The sequence below is a fragment of the Notechis scutatus genome, chromosome 2, assembly GCF_049901735.1.
Source record: "Notechis scutatus isolate UNSWTSFEM ecotype Mainland chromosome 2, rNotScu1.2, whole genome shotgun sequence".
Taxonomy (NCBI): Eukaryota; Metazoa; Chordata; class Lepidosauria; order Squamata; family Elapidae; genus Notechis; species Notechis scutatus.
Genome location: NC_142010.1, coordinates 15,256,087 through 15,272,123, shown reverse-complemented (window position 1 = coordinate 15,272,123; position 16,037 = coordinate 15,256,087). Strand labels below are relative to the sequence as shown.

Genomic DNA, 16,037 nt, shown 5'->3' with positions numbered 1-16,037 from the left:
GTTTGGTTACTTGCTAAACATGCATAAAATTCTTTTTCTCTTCATTGCAGTAAAAATCACTAATACCCTAAAGTATTTGGACGCCCTTGGGGTGAGGGGCATATTTCAACTCCTGCTGGGTTGAAGCCGTTTTTCCAAATATGGATTATTAAACTTTCTGTGTCAAACTGCAGAAAAAAAATAGATGTATAAAAATCAAAGGTTACCTCCATTCTTTTAAAATGAATTTTAACCACTTTTTCCAAAATTTTAAATTCTTTGTTTCGCTCACTGTATGTCTGTATATGTCATTGTCGACACCAAATGTGCTCAAATCTTTTCATTTTCTCTATTTATGGTCTCATGATATATCCCTGCGTTAAATTCTCCAAAGGGCAAAAGCTTCCTCGAATTATTAGAATTAGAATTCTTTTATTGGCCAAGTTTGGTTGGATACACAAGGAATTTGTCTTGGTACAAATGCTCTCAGTATACATAAAAGAAAAGATACATTTGTCGAGAGTCAAGAATCATAAGGTACAACACTTAATGATAGTCATAGGGGACAATAAGCAATCAAATCATACTAAGAAACAGTCAATATAAATCATAAGGATATAAGCAACAAAGTTACAGTCATACGGTCATAAGTGGGAGGGGAGGGGTGATAAGGAGTGATGAGAAAATTAATAGTAATAGTAGTGCAGACTTTGTAAATATTTGGACAGTGTTGAGGGAATTATTTGTTTTAGCAGAGTGCTGGCATTCAGGAAAAAACTGTCCTTGTGTCTCATTTTTCTGGTTTGCAGTGCTCTATAGCATCATTTTGAGGGAAGGAGTTGAAATAGTTTATGTCCAGGATGTGAGGGGTCTGTAAATATTTTCACAGCCCTTTTTGACTCCTGCAGTATACAGGTCGTCAATTGAAGGCAGGTTGGTAGTAATTGTTTTCTGTAGTCCTAATCATCCTCTGAAGTCTGTGTCTGTCCTGTTGGGTTGCAGAACCAAACCAGACAGTTATAGAGGTGCAGATGATAGACTCAATAATTCCTCTGTAAAACTGTATCAGCAGCTCCTTGGGCAGTTTGAGCTTTCTGAGTTGGCGCAGAAAGAACATTCTTTGTTGTGCTTTTTTGATGACATTTTTGATGTTAGGTGTCCATTTTAGGTCTTGTGATATGATAGAACCTAGAAATTTGAATGTCTCTACTGTTGATACTGTGTTGTCTAGTATTGTAAGAGGTGGTAGTATGGGAGGGTTTGTCTACCACCATTTCTACAGTTTTGAGTGTGTTCAGTTCCACATTGTTCCGGTTACACCACGAGGCAAGTTGTACAACCTCCTGTCTGTATGTGGATTCGTCATTGTCTTGAATGAGACCAATCACTGTTGTGTCATCTGCAAACTTCAGTATTGTAACAGATGGATCATTTGAAATGCAGTCATTGGTATATAGGGAGAAGTGGAGAAAGCACACAGCCTTGGGGAGGCCCCGTACTTATTGTACAGGTATCAGATGTGATTCTGCCTAGCTTCACCTGCTGCTTCCTGTCTGTTAGGAAGCTTATGACCCACTTACAAGTGTATTCAGGTACCGCTAGCTGGTTTAATTTAGAGCCTTTGACTTTTCTTGTTTTGCTTTTTTATTTTTTTCTCTTTTCATTCATGGTCTAATGATATATCCCTTCCTTAAATTCTCCAAGGGGCTTAAGCTTCCTAGTCACATTTCTTGAGGTGAATTTCCTACTCAATCACTCTGTAAAAATGCTTTTTCCTCATCATGGTTTAGCTTTATATAACTTTTTCAGGATCTTCCTTTTCCTTCCTCCCAAGAGGCCAGAGGGGTCTTTGACTTTTCTGCTTCCCCCTTCGCTGAGAGGCTGAGCGACTGACTTGAGAAGCTGCACCTATTGAATTAAAGAAATTAAAATCATTTTCTGATTGTGGCCTTCCCTGCTTGTGTCCCATCTGCCTCCTATTTGGACAGAAGTTCCCAACAACCGCACGACACAAGTTGGGTTTCCAACAGAGGCTCCCGGTCTTCATCTTCTGACTGCCCTGCTGTTTCTGACAGGATTTGGAGCCTTTTGAGGCCTCCCACAATCTCTGTGGAGCCTTCATGGTGACTGTTTCGGTTCCTGAACAGGAGGAGAGGAAGATGGAGAAAGTGCCCTCTAAAGACATCGAACCTTTTGTCCGCCAGGGGCCTTTCCTCCTACTCCCAAGGCCCTGTCCCTCCCCTCAGACACAGTCTTCTTTCCTGCCCTTTCTACAATCCTAGCATTTTGCGGCACATCCACCAGGGGGCGCCCTCCGCCAAGAGAAGGGAACTCCAGTCGCTTCCTCGTTGATCCACTGGAGGGGGAACTTAATAGCTGGATTTGAAGGGGAGACCGGGAAGAAAGTGACATCCCAAATGCTTGCCGTTCTAGGAGGCCGCACTCGCTTTCCTTAACTCCCGGGACTCAGCACGCGGCGGAGAGGCTGCGGGAGTCTGGCGGTGAGAGATCCAGACGTGCTCCGGGTGAGTGGTAGGGGGCTCTTCCCGGGCAAAGGGAGGCAGAGGAGGGAGAGACCCGCGCCCGTCCCTCCTGCAGGTTCAAGCACAGGTCCCATGCTCCCCAGCCGTCCTCTCCATGCAGGGGGGAGCGGGGATGCCAGGAAGACGGCGGGGATCCGGGGATCCCGTCCCGTGCCCGGGGAAGAGCCCCTAGTGGGGGGAGCGGAGGGTCGGCCTTGCGGAGGCCCAGCAGGAGAGGAGAGAAGCCGGGCGAGGAGGAGGCAGAATTCGCACCCGGCTCCCCGAGGGCCCGATCCTGTCTCCGGAAGGGGAGAGAAGCGGGACGGCCTCTCCAGCTGCCTTCTTCCCGGCCCTGCTCGGAGGGGAAGTGGACACTGCGTTGGGATAAGCCGCTTGGGGCTCAGGGCAGGTTGGGTGAAGGTTGCTCAGTGGCTGAATTCCACTTTCTGATTCTTGGCGTTGCTTTTTCTTTCCATCCCAGGTACAGAAACTGGAAGCCATTTGAAAATCTTTGCAAGGCAGAATTTTCTCTTAAGCAAAAAAATAAAAAAAAAAAAGAGGAAATAACCTGCAGGGATCAATCAGTCCTGATCACTGCAAGTCCTGCAAAATAGGCACTAGAAATTGTCCTTCGAAGGAAAAGTCTTCTGAGATCCACAAGAGTCCTTGGACCCATTTGGAGCTGCTCTGCAGAAAAGAGGAAGGATGGAGACACAACCTTTTGCAAAGGAGGGAACCGGAAAAGGCCCTTCAGCTGTACAGCCTGGGAAGGGTGGGGAGATCTGGACAAGGCCTGGGCAGAAGATCCTGGAGGAGGAAACCATCCTCCCTTCAGAAGTCCAGCCGTGCAACTTCAGGAGCCTCCAATACCTGGAGGCTGAGGGTCCCCGAGGACTTTGCAGCCGGCTCCATGACTTGTGCAGGCAATGGCTGAGACCAGAAAAGCACACCAAAGCTCAGATGTTGGACCTGGTGGTTCTGGAGCAGTTCCTGGCTCTTCTGCCCCCAGAGATGGAGGGCTGGGTGCGGGAGTGTGGAGCAGAGACCAGCTCCCAGGTGGTGGCCCTAGCGGAAGGCTTCCTCCTGAGCCAGGCAGAGGAGCAGAAGGAGCAGGTCCAGTTGCAGGTGAGACGCTTTAGGGAGCTCAAAAAAGAATACAAAATGTGTTTGAATACTTCACCTCTCCTACCCAAACTTCTCTGGCGTTCATAATACATGACGATCTCCCACCAATTCTTGTAGAACATTGTTCCATTATTTTCTCACTCAACCACAATGGATAGATATTGAGGTCTTTGAGGTTGAGTTCCGAATATAAGAATCTACTTTATTTCATTTGATCAACATTAATTCTTTTTTCCTTTCTCCTATATAAAGTGCTGCAGTGTGGAGATCGGAGATCCTGAGGGAAAGAAGAACCCATCAAATCCCCCTCAGGAGCTATTTTTCAGGAGGATCCCTTGGGAAGATCTAAGTTGGGACACCTCAGGAGGTAATGGAAGATCCTCCAATTACCCATCTGTCTTACCTTCGCTCTCTCTTCTATAAAATACTTCCTCCTGTTTTGTTAAATATGCATTTTGAAATTATTTATTCCTTACAGAGAAACAAAGAATGAAGTTTTCTGGTTCTTATGACAGAGATCAAGCAGCGGTTGAACCTCCAAATCAAGTAAGAAAGGGAAAAGATTAGATTTGCATTCTCCCTTCAGGAAGTGAAGTGGGTGTGCTGAGTGCTCTCTCCTTCTATTTCCCCCCTTGTTTGGACTGGATTATTTTTGTGTTCTTCCATAACACGAACATCACAATAGCAGGTTCAAGTTGCTGTGAGCCAGCATAGCTTCCTCTGGTTATCTATTTCTGCTAGGTACTCCTCCAACTTTGCGTTTACAAGAAGCATTTCTTTTGAAGTCCTTCAAGAATTAGGAATAAACATATCACAATAGCAGGAACTGTTAGACTCCCTGTTCTTTTTGTAATTTATTGACCTCATAAGGTACAGATTAACAGAGTTTTGAAGGGACCTTGTAGGTCATCTACTCTAACCCCACTACACCATTTCTGACAGTTCGCAATCTAGTCTCTTCTTGAAAGCTCCCATTGATGAAGCTCCCACAACTTCTGAAGGAAACTTCTGTTCCATTGATTGATTGCTTTCACTGTCAGAAAGTGTCTCCTTATTTCCAGGTTGAATTTCTCCTTGTTCAGTTTCCATCCATTATTCCTTGCCTGGCCTTCAGGTGCTTGACCCCCTCGTCTCTGTGCCAGCCCCTCAAATATTGGAACACTGCTATCATGTCTCCCCTGGTCCTTTCCTTCACTAGATTAGCCATTTCCAGTTCCTTTAACCATTCATCGCATGTTTTAACTTCCAGTCCCTTAATTATCTTGGTTGCTCTTCTCTGCACTCTTTCTAGAATCATAAGATCTTTTTTTACATCGTGCAACAATACTGGATGCAGTATTCCTAAGTGAGGTTCTACCAAGTCATTTTAAAGTGGTACTAACATTTCATGTGATCTTGATTCTATCCCTCTCTTAATGCAGCCTCTGATTCTATTGGGAACTGTAGCACATTACTGGCACACGTTTAAGCTATCGTCCACTAGGACTCCAAGATCCCTGTTCCACTTACTACTTTTGAGCCAGGTATCACCTATTCTGTGCCTGTGCATTTGGTTTTTCTTTCCTAAACATAGCACATTACATTTCTCACCATTGAATTTCATTTTGTAGCTTGACCCCCTCCTCTCTGCCAGCCCCTCAAATATTGGAATGCTGCTATCATGTCTCCCCTGGACCTTCTCTTCACTAGACTAGCCATGCCCAGTTCCTACAACCATTCATCGTATGTTTTAGCCTCCAGTCCCCTAATCATCTTGGTTGCTCTTCTCTGCACTCTTTCTAGCATCCATTTTAAAACATCCATTTTATAGTGTGGTGACCAAAACAGGATGCAGTATTCTAGGTGTGGCTTTATAAAGTGGTATTAGTACCTCACTTGATCTTGATTGTATCCCTCAATGCAAATTAGGATTGCATTGGCTTTTTTGGCTGTCACCCCACACTGTTGGCACATATTTGTTCAATCAATCAATCAGAAAAGAGTTAGAAGGGACCTTGTAGGTCATCTAGTCCAACCTCCTGCCCAAGCAGGAGACCCTACTCCACTTCTGACAAATGGCAGTCCAATCTCTTCTTGAAAGCCTCCAGTGATGAAGCTCCCAGGACTTCTGAAGATAACTGTTCTGTTGGTTGATTGTTCTCACTGTCAGCAAGTTTCTCTTTATTTCCAGGTTGAATCTCTCCTTGATCAGTTTCCATCCATTATTCCTTTTCAGGCCTTCATGTGCCTTGGAAAACAGCTTGACCCCTTCCTCTCTGTGGCAGCCCTTCAAATATTGGGATACTGGTATCATGTCTTTCCTCGTTCTTCTTTTGACTAGACTAACCATGCCCAGATCCTGTAACGGTTCTTCATGTTTTAGTCCCCTAATCATCCTGGTTGCTCTTCTCTGCACTTTTTCTAGAGTCTCAACATCATTTTTATAGTGTGGTGACACACTGGAAAAACAAATTTAATTGGTTGTCCACTAAGACTCCAAAATCCCTCTCACAGTTACTGTTATTGAGCCTGGTTTCACCCAGTCTATATGTGTAGTTTTGTTTTTTCTTGCCTAAGTGTAAGACTTTACTTTTCTCTGCATTGAATTTCATTTTGTTAGATACTCCCCGTGTTCAAGTCTGTCAAGATCTTGAGCCTATCATCTAGGGTTGTTCTTTGACTTGGAATTGTGCAAGGCTAATGAAAAATGCCACATTACCATTGTTTTAAAAAAATTCGTTTATAACCTGTACTTCAAAAATAAGTAAATCATATTAAAAATAAAGCAGACTATTAAAATTCCAAAGATAATGGCCACAAAAAGCATGTGATCAAGGTATGTAGGCTACAAAATAATGTCTAATCCTCTGATTTGCGCCTCGATTAAGAGATCAAACATTTCCGCTTTGAAAGGCTGAGAAACAACTTTCCCGTGGAATTTTATCTTGTTTGTTTTCTTTTATTCAGCCAATGGCTCAGACTATTAGGTCAATCAATGATAGACAGAGGGATAGATCAGTTGATCCAGAAGTGGGAGTTTTTTTTTTTTTACTGAAAAACACTGAAAGTTCTACAGAATCAATCAACTTGATAAAAAAAACTTCCCATTTTTTTTTTTTCCCCCCCCCCCCCCCCCCCCCCCCCCCCCCCCCCCCCCCCCCCCCCCCCCAACCTGCCCCAAATATTTCTTCAGTCAAATTTTCAGAATTGTCCATTTTCTCATCTAAAATAAGCCCTTGTGTAAAGCACAGCCATTTAACTTAGTGCATGTCTTTGCTTTGGGAATTTGGGAACAATGGAACAGAATAACAGAGTTGGTAGGGATCTTGGAGGTCTTCTAGTCCAACCCCTTGCTCAGACAGGAAGCCCTATAACATTTCAGATAAATAGTTGTCCAATTTCTTCTTAAACACCTCCAGTGTTGGAGCATCCACAACTTCTGGAGGAAAGTCATTCCACTGATTAATTGTTCTCATTGTCAGGAAATTTCTATTTTGTTGTAGGTTGGTTCTCTCCTGAGAACATAGAACAGAATAGAATAAGAGAGTTGGAAGGGACCTTGGAGGTCTTCTAGTCCAACCCCCTGCCTAAGCAGGAAACCCTACACCACTTCAGACAAATGGTTATCCAACATCTTTTTAAAAACTTCCAGTGTTGGAGCATTTACAACTTCTGGAGGCACTGATTAATTGTTCTAATTGTCAGGAAATTTCTCCTTAGTTCTAAGTTGCTTCTCTCCTTCCAACCATTGCTTCTTGTCCTGCCCTCCGGTGCTTTGGAGAATAGCTTAACTCCCTCTTCTTTGTGGCACCCCCTGAGATATTGGAACACTGCTATCATGTCTCCCCTAGTTTTTCTTTTCATTGAACTAGACATACCCAGTTCCTGCAACCATTCTTTATATGTTTTAGCTTCCAATCTCATAATCATCTTTGTTGCTCTTCTCTGCACTCTTTCTAGAGTCTCAACATCTTTTTTACATCGTGGTGACCAAAACTGAACGCAGTATTCCAAGTGTGGCCTTACCAAGACATTATAAAGTGGATTAACACTCCGTGTATAGTTTCCATCCATTGCTTCTTGGAACATACTATTATGCCACCCCCCTAATCCTTGTTTTCATTAAACTAGACATACTCACTCACTTCCAGCAACCGTTCTTTTCTTTGTTTCAGCATTCAGTCCACTAATAACATTTGTTGTTCTTCTCTGCACTCTTTCTAGAGTCTCAAGATCTTTTTTACATATGGCAACCAAAACTGGATACAATATTCCAAGTGTGGTCTTAACAAGGCATTATAAAGTGGTACTAACACTTCATGTCATCTTGATTCTAACCCCCTCTTAATGCAGCCTATGGTTGTGTTGGGTTTTTTTGGGAACTGTAGCGTACTGCTGACTCATGTTTAAGGGATTGTCTACTAGGACTCCATGATCCCTGTTGCACTTACTACTGTTGAGGCAGGTATCACCTAATCTGTGCCTGCGCATTTGGTTTTTCTTTCCTAAATGTAGAACCTTACATTTCTCACTATTGAATTACGTTTTGTTAGAAGAGGCCCAATCTGTCAATCCTTCTATATCTCCACCTTATCTTCTGTAGAGTTGGTATTCCTGTCAATTTGGTTTTGACTGCAACTTTGATGAATTCCCCTTCTATTCTCTTGTCTGAATTATTGATGAAGATGAACAGATCTTGTGAATCATCCTGTTCTGTTCTTGTTTTCCGTGTTCAGGAGAATCTTGTGTCCTTCGAGGAGGTGGCTGTGTATTTCTCTGAGGAGGAATGGTCTCAGTTGGATTCTGACCAAAAAAAGCTGTATTCGGAAGTCATGCTTGAAAACCATAGGAACGTGGTCTCTCTGGGTAAGAGTTTTCTAGTCCCCAATCAGAGAGTTCAAGACGACAGATTATCCTGACAGTTTTTAATTTAAAAAAATCACTAATCAGATATTATCTCCTGGGCAGGAGAAGGATAGGATCTGGCCTTCTCGTACTCCAAGGAAGGAAAGAGTCAATGTCTCATTGCTTAGATGCTTTGTGTGCCATTTCTTATCTGTATTTTTCCATTTCTATTTGAACATATCTGTGGAGGCTGAAAAGAACAAGGTGTGCTTTTATGTGTCCTCTGGAGGTCATGTGAGAGGAGTGTGTTTTCATTTGTCCTCTGAAACCTCCCCAAATTATGTGAGAACAGAACTTTCATGCTCAGGCCATGGAAGAACATTCTCCCAATCCAATTCATGAACGAAGGCCTCATGCAGTGTGACTCAGAGCCTCCTAGGGCACAGCTCATCCCCAAATTACATTTCACTAAGCGACCATTCCAAGTTACGACCTAGCCCTCCCCCAAGTCCTGAAATTACAAATGTTAACAGCACCACAGCTGTCATTCACACTTACGAATGACAGCCGACGTGCTGCAACAACATTCATCCTGCCTATACCCTCACCCCATCCTTCCAGGACTTACCTTATGATGGTATAGGTAGGCATCGGTTCCTTTGCCTGGTTTGGTGCATTTGCAGAAAATAGAAGCCTAAAGTAGTGAGAGATACACGAGATCAGTAACACGAAATCTTGTACTACTGATCTCACGTGATCTTATAGTAGTTTAGGCCTCTGTTCTGTGCTAACCAAGTCCTGCTTGAGATCCAGGGCAAAATGCTTTTTAAACAGAGGAAAGGCCTCTTTGTTTTCAAGGACTTTTGCCCCAGATCTCATGCAGTCCTCAGTTCATAAAGAACACAGGCCTAAAGCCACTGCAGTGCAAGATCACGTGAGATCAGTATCCTGAGATCTTGCACTACTGGTCTTGTGTGATCTCACACTAAAGTAGTTTAGGCCTCCGATTTCTTTGAACTGAAGCCTGCACCAGATCCGGCCAAAGAGCCCTTCCAAGTGGATGAGACTTTGGTGCAGCAAAAATAGCCATTCTTCCCATCCTTTCCAGTCTCAGCACAAAGAGCATTTACAAGCCAATGGGAGGCTTCAAGCAAGGGATTTCGCTCCAAATTCTCATCACTGGGATTAAGGAACAGGCTGAGCAGGGGTCCCACCAGATAGAGGCCGTGGAGCACGGAAGGAGCTTGTTTCAAAGTTGTTTCAGTTCTCACAGGTCTCTGCTGAAATTAACCCACTTCAATAAATCTTAAGTTTTCTCCTAATTCCTCCTTGCATGTTTCCCCTGATTATTCCTTAACTCAAAACTGACTTTAGGTGAGATTGTATATATAAAAATAATTGTAAAGAGAGGGATGTTTTCTAGATATTTTCAAAACATTCATGACTCATTAATACAGAAATCATCATGTCTGACTATATCAAACCACTGTAAGCATGCAAACATACTACCTAATGGAATTTTGGTAAAATTCAAAAGGAAATTCACTTGACTTTCTACAGTTTGATCTTCTCTACCCTTGTTAACATTTTCATTTCTCTTTTGCTTTGAAGGTAACAATGGACAGGGGAATCAAGATTCCTGTAAACTGTTCCAAGTGATCAATGCTAAAGATGGAACAGAAAAGTTTGGATTTCGAATGGAATTTGAAAGCCATGAGAGAAACCAACCAAATAATTGGAATCAGGAAAGCTCATCTTCCATTGATGCTCCGATGCAAGACTTTCTTGCCCAACAAGAGAAAATAAGGAAAAAATATATTGGGAAAAGTGTGGAGCTAATCAAAGATAAATTACATGTAAATGGACACTATTTAACCCAAAAGAAAGGAGAAGATGCTATAAGAAGACACAATGGACAAAATTACAATGGGACATTCATGCTTTCTCTTGGAAATAACCTCCTTACATCTCAAAAAATAATTGACACGAAAGAGAAGCCTTATAAGTGTTTGGAATGTGGAAAATGTTATAAAACAAGCACGCAACTTAGTTCCCATGAAAGGATTCACTCTGGGGAGAAGTCCTACAAATGCAGAGTTCACAAGTTCAGAAGATGTAGTAATCTTATTTCCCATAAAAGGATCCACTCAGGAGAGAAACCATATAAATGCATGGAGTGTGGAAAGACCTTTGCTCAGAGCAGTGGATTCAGAAACCACAAAATGATCCACACAGGGAGAAAGCATATAAATGTACTGAGTGTGGGAAAACTTTTACTCGTAGCTATGACCTTACTATCCACAAAATGATCCACACAGGGAGAGAAGCCATATAAATGCATGGAGTGTGGAAAGAACTTTGCTGACAGGAGTGGACTCAGAAACCACAAAAGGATCCACACAGGGGAGAAGCCATATAAATGCATGGAGTGTGGAAAGACTTTTGCTCTGAGCAGTAGACTTAGTTCCCACAAAAGATCCACACAGGGGAGAAGCCATATAAATGCATGGAGTGTGGAAAGACATTTGCTCAGACAGATCTAATCTTATTTCCCATAAAAGGATCCACACAGGAGAGAAACCATATAAATGCACTGAGTGTGGAAAGACCTTTGCTCACAGCAGTGTACTTCGTTCCCACAAAAAGATCCACACAGGAGAGAAACCATATAAATGCATGGAGTGTGGAAAGAACTTTGCTAACAGGAGTGGACTCAGAAACCACAAAAGGATCCATACAGGGGAGAAGCCATTTCAATGCATGGAGTGTGGAAAGACCTTTGCTCAGAACGGTGGACTTAGTTCCCACAAAAAGATCCACACAGGGGAGAAGCCATTTAAATGCATGGAGTGTGGAAAGACATTTGCTCATTGTAGTCATCTTATTTCCCATAAAAGGATCCACACAGGTGAGAAACCATATAAATGCATGGAGTGTGGAAAGACATTTGCTCATTGTGGTCATCTTATTTCCCATAAAAGGATCCACACAGGGGAGAAACCATATAAATGCACTGAGTGTGGAAAGACCTTTGCTCAGAGCAGTGTACTGTACTTCATCGCCACAAAAAGATCCATACGGGAGAGAAATCATATAAATGCATGGTGTGTGGAAAGAGCTTTGCTCAGAGCAGTGGACTTAGCATCCACAAAAAGATCCACATAAGGGAGAAACCATTTAAATGCATGGAGTGTGGAAAGATCTTTGCTCAGAGAGATAGTCTTATTTCCCATAAAAGGATCCACTCAGGAGAGAAACCATATAAATGCATGGAGTGTGGAAAGACATTTGCTCATTCTAGTCATCTTATTTCCCATAAAAGGATCCACACGGGAGAAGCCATTTCAGTGCATGGAGTGTGGAAAGACATTTGCTCAAAGAGGTAATTTTATTTCCCATAAGATGATCCACACAGGGGAGAAACCATATAAATGCATGGAGTGTGGAAAGACCTTTGCTCAGAGCAGTAGACTTAGTTCCCACAAAAAGATCCACACAGTGGAGAAGCCATATAAATGCATGGAGTGTGGAAAGACATTTGCTCAAAGAGGTAGTCTTATTTCCCACAAGATGATCCACACAGGGGAGAAGCCATATAAATGCATGGAGTGTGGAAAGATCTTTGCTCAAAGGTGTAATCTTGCTTCCCATGAAAAGATCCACTCGAGAAAAACCATTGAAATGCACAGCGTGTGGGAAAAAGTTTACTCAGGACAATGGACTTACTATCCACAAAAAGCTCCACAGAGTGGAACAACCATATAAATGCATGGACTGTGGGAAGACCTTTGCTCAGAGCAGTGCTCTTCTCATAACAAAATCCACAGAGGGAGAAGCCATATAAATACATGGAATGTTGAAAGAATGGTAATCTTACTTCTCATAAAAGGATCCATGCTTGGGGAAGCTATATAGCAATAGCAATTCCACTTAGAATTATATACCACTCCACCATGCTTTACAGCACTCTTTGAGCAGTTTACATAGTCAGCATACTGTCCCCAGCAGTCTGGCTCCTCTTTTTAGTGACCTCAGATGTATGAAAGGCTGAATTAACCATGAGCCAGTCAGGATTGAACTCCTGGCAGTGGGAGTGGGCATTCTAAAGGGCTGCAGTGGCTCAATGGCTCAGACGATGAACTGGTCAATCAGAAAGGTCAGCAGTTCAGCGGTTCGAATCCCTACCACTGCGTAACAGAGTGAGCTCCCATTACTTGTCCCAGCTTCTGCAACCTTGAAAGCATGTAAAAATGCAAGGAAAATAGGGACCACTTGGGTGGGAAGGTAACAGCATTGCGTGTGCCTTCACCATTGAGTCATGTCAGCCACCTGACCATGGAGACCTCTTTGGACAGCGCTGGCTCTTCAGCTTCGCAACAGAGATGGGCACCGCCCCCTAGAGCCAGAAACGACTAGCATGTATGTGCGAGGGGAACCTTTACCTTTACTGCATTCTAACCACTGCCCCACCATTTCTCTATAGATTTTGATGTGTATGCCTATTGTGCCTTTCTGATCCAAATGAGACACAGTTGAATCCAACAAAACAAAATTTAATCTGGAGAAAAGCAAGGTTTTATGCCTGGGCAGGAAAAACATTACATGAAACCTGGCTCAAAAATAGTAACTGTGAAACGGTCCTTGGAGTCTGAATGGCTGATCACTTAAACATGAGTCACGTGTGTTCACCAGCAGCCACAAAAGCTAAGACAATTCTTGGTTGTATAAACAGAGGCATAGAATCAAAACCACATGAAGGATTAGTACCGCTTCATAAAGCCTTAGTAAGACCACACCTGCAATACTGCATCCGTTTTGGGTCATCACATTACAAAAAAGATGTTTAGACTTTGGAATAAGTGCAAAGAAGAACAGCTAAGAGGATTAAAGTCCTGAAGACTAAAACAAGAACAATTGCAGGATTTGAATTTGGCTAGTCTTGAGAAAGGAAGGATCAGGAGTGACATGATAGCAGTATTCCAGTATTTGAGAGGCTGCCATAAAGAGGACAGGGTCAATTTTTGTTCCAAAGCCCCAGAGGACAAGACAAGAAACAATGGATGAAAATTATGAAGGAGAGAAGCAACCTGGAATGTCCTTACAATGAGGACAATTAACAGCTTGCTTTCAGACATTGTGGGTGCTTCATCACTGGACCTCTTTCAAGAAGAGACTGGACAGTCACTTGTCTGAAATGACAAAGGATCTCCTGATTGAGCAGTGGGCTGGCGTAGAAGAGCTCCAGCTTTCCGTCCAGCTGTATTCTGACTTTGATTTTGTATCCTCAATCCTTTCTTGTGTGTGTGTGTTTGTTTGTTTTGCTAAATATGAGGTTTTAAAGGAAACATGAGCATCAATGGAGACTAAGGTTATCATTTGGCCTGAAAGTGATGTGTGGCTGCCAATATTTAAGTGGTGGAGATTCCCTAATCATTTCAAGAAACTCCCTCTGATGAGTAATCCACCTGAGCAGAGTTGCCGTCGGAAATGCTGAATCCCTTACTATTGTTTCAGCTTTCCTTCCTTTGCTTAGTGTTGTCAAAATCTACCTTTCCACCCCGCTTCACATTATGTAATGCAAGTAATAACTGAGAAAGAAAACCATAAGGAGAATGGGGTTATAGTGATACTGAATTAAAGAATGGAACTCATGGGCTCTTTCTCCTAATTTTGTGGTCTTTCCTTGCCTTCCCTCGTGTTGCCCATCTCTATACAATCTTATCAATATCTTTTTTTAAGTGGGGTCTCTAGAAATGGACCCAATATTCCAAATGGTGTGTCACTAAAGCCCTATGTAGCGGATTAGGGCCTCCTTTTTCTTGGTGGTGATACATCTGGTGATGCATCCCAGAATTTTGTTCGTCTTCACAGCTGCCTGTCCATCCTGTTTACTTACTTTGCAGTTATATTTTTTCAGTGCCATGGTAACTTTTTCACACTATATTAAAAAAGTGCTGCTTGAACTCATTTACTCAAATGCAGAATAATTGTAGCATTGTGGAAATATGCATAACTTTGTGTCTATTCCAAGTGTTTTCCATACATGGAGCGTTACAGCAAGTAGTTTTATTAAGAGAAAGCAGTGGTAGGGAAATGTAGATGTATGTTAAGTTCCCATAGCTAGGCAGCCTACTGGCCAAACCACTTAGTCCTTGGTTTACAATAATTTATTATGCAAACATTCAAAGTTACAATGGCAACAAATGTTTCTAACTCCTTCCTTCCTTTTTTCCCTCCCTCCCTCCCTCCCTCCCTCCCAAATTAGGCATACTCCAGAGCAAAGGTCTTCAAACTTGGCAAGTTTAAGACTTGAGGACTTCAACTCCCAGAATTCCTGAGCTAACATGACTGGAGGAAGAATGCTGGGAGTTGAAGTCCACAAGTCTTAAAGCTGTCAAGTTTGAAGACCCCTGCTCCGGAGAATCAGAATGAAAACTACTCCAGTGTGCTAACATTGCAAATGATCGATCAAGAAGATCAACATTGCAAATGATCGATCAAAAATCAATGGGGACCAAAATAATATGAAATTAAGAAGTATTTCAAAAAACTATTTCAGTCCTGAAAGAAGAGGATTTGGCCTACCCGACTGGGAATTGTACTACAGAGCTGCAATATTAACCTGGGTGAAAGATTGGATCAATCATAGAAATAAAAGAATACTAACACTAGAAGGCTACAACTTGCAGTCGGGATGGCATTCCTTCCTCTGGCAGGATAATTTAAAGCAGGGGTCTCCAACCTTGTTGGAGCATAGCTGGCTGAGGAACTCTGGGAGTTGAAGTCCACAAGTCTTAAAGTGGACAAGGTTGGAGACCCCTGATTTAAAGGGTTACAACTAGGTACAAAGGCACAAAGTTAGACTCTTAAATACATGGTATAAGATAAAAAGATAAATGTATATAGAAACACCTATTTGGTTATCAACTTGGAAACACTGATGCACCCACATCTTTTGAGACAAGGAAAAATAATCACTTATGAAGATATATAAATGATAATGGGGAACTACAATCCAGACAAGATTTGAAAATCAGGGAATTGATGTGGAATGGTGGGCCTATTTGCAACTCCAATCAAAATACTTAAAAGATAAGAAAGAGTGGGGAATTAGCAAAACTAAGACAAAATTAGATGAAATTTTATTAAAATCTGAGAAGATGATAAAAAAAATTATCAAGTTTTATTGGAATTTAAATTGGAAGAAGAAAAAGTAACGGAAACAATGGTGGTATGGATGAAAAATTTCGGTTATAGCATTAATTTAGACGATTGGCAAAAACTTTGGAAAAGAAATTAAAAAATGACTAGCTATACCATTCAAGGAAAATTTGTATAAATTATTTTATAGATGGCACATACTTTCATCAAGATTGGCAACAATAAATCCAAATCTTTCTCCCATATGCTGGAAATGTAATAAAGAAAAAGGAACTTATTATCACATGGTGGAGTTGCAAAGAGGCCCACAAATATTGGCAAAATTTACACAACTGGATAGAAGAAATGTGTGCAATGAAAATAGAACCAGAGTTTTTTCTGCTAGGGATCAATACGAGGAAATATGATAAAGAAAATATATATCTA

At 42.0% G+C, this 16,037-nt stretch overlaps 4 protein-coding genes across 5 annotated transcripts in view; 3 read left to right on the top strand and 1 right to left on the bottom strand.

The window, feature by feature from the left end:
• LOC113427813 (uncharacterized) overlaps positions 1-16,037 on the bottom strand; it is a 142,110-nt gene that overhangs the window by 31,843 nt on the left and 94,230 nt on the right. The gene's annotated exons all lie outside the window — the stretch shown is intronic.
• The window catches only part of LOC113431380 (uncharacterized), a 60,179-nt gene continuing 46,418 nt past the window's right edge, over positions 2,277-16,037 (top strand). Inside the window, 4 exon segments of the mRNA XM_087958854.1 lie at positions 2,277-2,504; positions 2,983-3,626; positions 3,879-3,993; positions 4,105-4,172. Coding sequence (XP_087814980.1) covers positions 3,207-3,626; positions 3,879-3,993; positions 4,105-4,172 — 603 coding nt within the window. The 5' untranslated portion in view covers positions 2,277-2,504; positions 2,983-3,206.
• On the top strand, positions 4,236-10,759 carry LOC148131825 (zinc finger protein 426-like). The gene is made up of 3 exons (XM_087958857.1): positions 4,236-5,149; positions 8,342-8,471; positions 10,062-10,759. Exons 1-3 carry the CDS (start codon positions 5,042-5,044, stop codon positions 10,757-10,759), a joined length of 936 nt encoding a protein of 311 aa, XP_087814983.1. The 5' UTR covers positions 4,236-5,041.
• LOC113432566 (uncharacterized) lies at positions 10,953-15,668 on the top strand. Its single transcript, XM_087958855.1, is given in 4 exon segments — positions 10,953-11,498; positions 11,501-11,750; positions 11,833-12,115; positions 12,117-15,668. Coding segments are annotated over 4 exon segments (1,257 nt in total). The 3' UTR covers positions 12,295-15,668.